Source organism: Brassica oleracea, chromosome C1 (genome assembly GCF_000695525.1).
Source record: "Brassica oleracea var. oleracea cultivar TO1000 chromosome C1, BOL, whole genome shotgun sequence".
NCBI lineage: Eukaryota > Viridiplantae > Streptophyta > Magnoliopsida > Brassicales > Brassicaceae > Brassica > Brassica oleracea.
In genome coordinates, this window is record NC_027748.1 from 40,957,175 (window position 1) to 40,960,686 (window position 3,512).

The window sequence follows — 3,512 nt, forward strand, 5'->3', positions numbered from 1 at the left end:
TAAATAAAAACCATAAATTTAGCAAATGGCAACTGAGTTATATTGTGCTAAAATTGTATTTCTAACAATTTATCAAATGACAAATGAGTTATGAGCAAATAATACCATATAATTTTTAAAACCATAGCCATTCTTAAATATTTTTTGAATAAATAAATATTTTTTAATTTAATCAACTGAAAATAATATCCGTACAATTGTGTGAGTCAAATTCTAGTTTTATTGATGCATGTTATATATTAGTGCTGCATGTTTTAGGTAACATTTTAATGATGCACGTTTTTAAAAATCTCCATTATTAAAATTATGCATGTAAGGATAACTCATGAGTTTTTTTGGTTGATTAAAAGACATTATATCTAAATTTATTTAAGGATATTTCATTAAGGTAACTGAAAAAGACAAACAATAAAATAGGAAGTTTAAATTCATTTAAACATATTTCATTAATGTAACTGAAAAGACAAGTAATAAATTATGCAGTTTTATTCGTTTTAGGATATTTCATTAGTGCAACTGAAAAAGACAAAAAAAAAAAAAGAGTTTAATTAATGAAGTAAAAATATTTTTAAATGTGTACTCCTCTTTTAATAATATAGATGTCATAGCCAAACTTTGGGTTTCTATTAAATGTAATAGCAAACAGTTCGGCTTTAAATGTAATAGCCAAAAGTTTGGTTTCATTTTCCTAACCTGTTCAAAATATATAGTCAATCACTAGCATTGAACTAATGAGATGGGAGAGTAGCTAGGGAAGTAAGAAACCTATGGAAGAGAAGATGAAAACTTGATTTAAACAACATTGGTTGATCACTTGTTTTTAATGATACGGTATAAAAGAAAAAGCTGGTGTTGTTATATAACCAATGCATTACGTAACATACAAACATACTTAGGTAAAGGTAACAAGAAATCGTTTGTTAGATACCTAGTTTTAAAACTTGCACTATTATATGTATCAACTCTTCTGCATATTAGGATGGTTATATGTTATGTACATTCAATTAAAAGTGTTTCACTGCATCAGGGAAATGCAGCCGTGACGTTTTGGTTTATGAACATTTCGAAGAAGTCAACAAAAACATATAGAGTAAGCTATTTTGGGTACACTAACGAGTAATTCTGGTTACCTATTGTTCCCAATCACAGCAAATAGTATATGTAAGACGTTAGTGTGCAACTGAGCAACTCTAACCTTAACCCTTTCTACCGGAAATCTCCAATTTCCTATTTTAAAAATCTTCCCTCGCCTTGAGTGGATTCTCCCACCGGCATTTATTGCTACGGTCGACCTTGGCTCCTCTCTTGAAACTTTCCTTGTTCCCTACCACATTGATTTCTATATTGCCATATACACCTTTGACTTACCTTTCTTGGTATCCAAGTTTCCCAGTCAAATCTTTTTTGTTTCCTTTTTGGTGCTTATTTTCCATACGTGACTCTATCACCATGATTTACTCGAGTAAATTGGTTGTCTTTTACGTGATCAAAGGATCGGTTTTGTCAAATCTCCCTACCACCACCGTCCAAGATCCTCAGCCTCTTCTCTCTGCTCTGCCGTCTGCAGTTTGCCTCACCGCTTCTGAAATGGCGGATCTGCTTCACAAGAGGCTAAGGGCTATGAAACTCGATGAAGAAGAACCACTTACTCTCCCAGACAGTCCTCGGTTCAGAGTCTATGACCAGAACTCTCTGAGTATCCTGGGTCGTCTGCTTAATCCTGATTGTCAATCTATGGCCAGGATGATTGAATACATGCCTACTGCATGGCGTGTATATGATAGAGTTCGTGGGATTGCTCTTTCTAAGGACCGCTTCCAGTTCATTTTCCAGAGAGAGGAAGACCTCGAGACGGTACTTAAGGATCGGCCTTGGTCATATAACCATTGGGCAATGGCTCTCGAACGTTGGACTGACAGCCTGCCGGAAAATTTCCTATACTCTATGGAGCTCTGGATCTGCATCCGCAATATTCCGGCAGTCTTTTTCACGACTGATACTATGTTTAAACTGGCATCCGAAGTAGGAAAGGTGGAAGAGATAGCTTATGATCCGAAAGTGTCGCACACCAAGGACTACATAAGAGCTTTGATCACTTTCAATACTGACAATCCGGTTAAGGCGTCTCGTAGGCTCAACATGCCTAAGGGTGAGGGCTCTGTTTTGATTGAGTTTGAGTACGAGAAAATTCATAAGAGGTGTTTTCATTGTCTGAGGCTTACACATGAGAAGATCCGATGTCCGTTGTTGAGAAAGGATTATCGAGCATCCAATATGTTGCCTACTGTTCAGGAAGGACCTCAAACATCCCTGCAAATTGTTAAGACTACAGGTGTGTCTTCTGTTACTCCAGAGGTGGGACCTCCCGGCTTCACAATCATGTTCCCTGAACTGTCGGACCAGGATAGGCGTAGTGCAATGGTGTATGTCTCTCACGCTGATGAGACAGAGCGTAATGCGAGGATCCAACGTGTCCGTCACGCTATTGATGATTCTGCTAAGACTCCACCGGTTATACTTACAAAGATCTCCCATGACCTTGACAAAGGAAAAGGACATGTGTTCAGCTACCCGGATATCAGGTCGCGTCTTCAATGGGCTGCGACAAAGAAGTTGCAGAGCATGTCGTCTGCGCCTTTGGTTTCCCTAGAAAGTGAAGGTGAAGCTGAGTCATCTTCGGTTTCTCTTCCTGTTGTATTACCTCCCTCTGATATTACTACGGGTTTTCAGGTAGGGACATCCTCTATGGATCCTACTACCGGTAATATTAAGGGTGGTAAGAAAGCTCGTCGTCGCCCTCCTTCTTGGAAGCGAAAGACGCAGGGGAGAGTTGCCGGTACAACCAGTAACTCAGCTCAGAAGGGGGACAGTTACAAGGAGAACGGTACCAAAAGGAAATCAGACACGTCTACGCCTTCATCGTTAGAAAGATCGACCAAGAAACAAGAATTTTCGGTGGCTTCCGGTTTGAAGCCGCTGCTATTCCAATGAGCGTACTGAGCTGGAACTGTCGAGGGGCGGGAAACACCGAGACAGTTCGTCGTTTAACGGAGATGCGTAAAGACCATTATCCGGATTTCTTGTTTCTCATGGAGACTAAACAAAAAGATAGTTACATGATCGGTTTACAAAAAACTCTTGGTTACGATAGAATGTTTACTGTTGCGCCTGAAGGTTTGAGTGGAGGCTTAGCAGTGTTGTGGAAAGATTGTTACAAGGTAGAGATCTTATCTTCAGATAAAAGGCTCATTGATATGAGTGTGGAGATGGGATCATTGTTTTTCTTCTTGTCTTGTGTCTATGGAGACCCAGTTAGAGACAGGAGGCAGTTGGTGTGGGATAAGCTAGTGAATATTGGCTTAACAAGGGATCGTGCGTGGGCACTGATTGGTGATTTCAATGAGTTACTAGATAACTCAGAGAAGTTAGGAGGAGCAGTTCGAAATGATTCTACGTTTTGGGATTTTAGGAATATGGTTGAAAATTGCAAGATCAAGGAAGTGAGGTCAACG

At 39.2% G+C, this 3,512-nt stretch overlaps 1 protein-coding gene across 1 annotated transcript; it reads left to right on the forward strand.

Moving 5' to 3' along the window:
* Positions 1–1,449: 1,449 nt before the first annotated feature.
* LOC106340410 lies at positions 1,450–2,991 on the forward strand. Its single transcript, XM_013779291.1, has one exon. It carries the CDS (start codon positions 1,450–1,452, stop codon positions 2,989–2,991), a length of 1,542 nt encoding a protein of 513 aa, XP_013634745.1.
* The last annotated feature ends 521 nt before the right edge of the window (positions 2,992–3,512 follow it).

Excerpts from the sequence above, each read along its gene's own strand:
- LOC106340410 (XM_013779291.1), top strand. The coding sequence starts at position 1,450 with ATGATTTACTCGAGTAAATTGGTTGTCTTTTACGTGATCAAAGGATCG.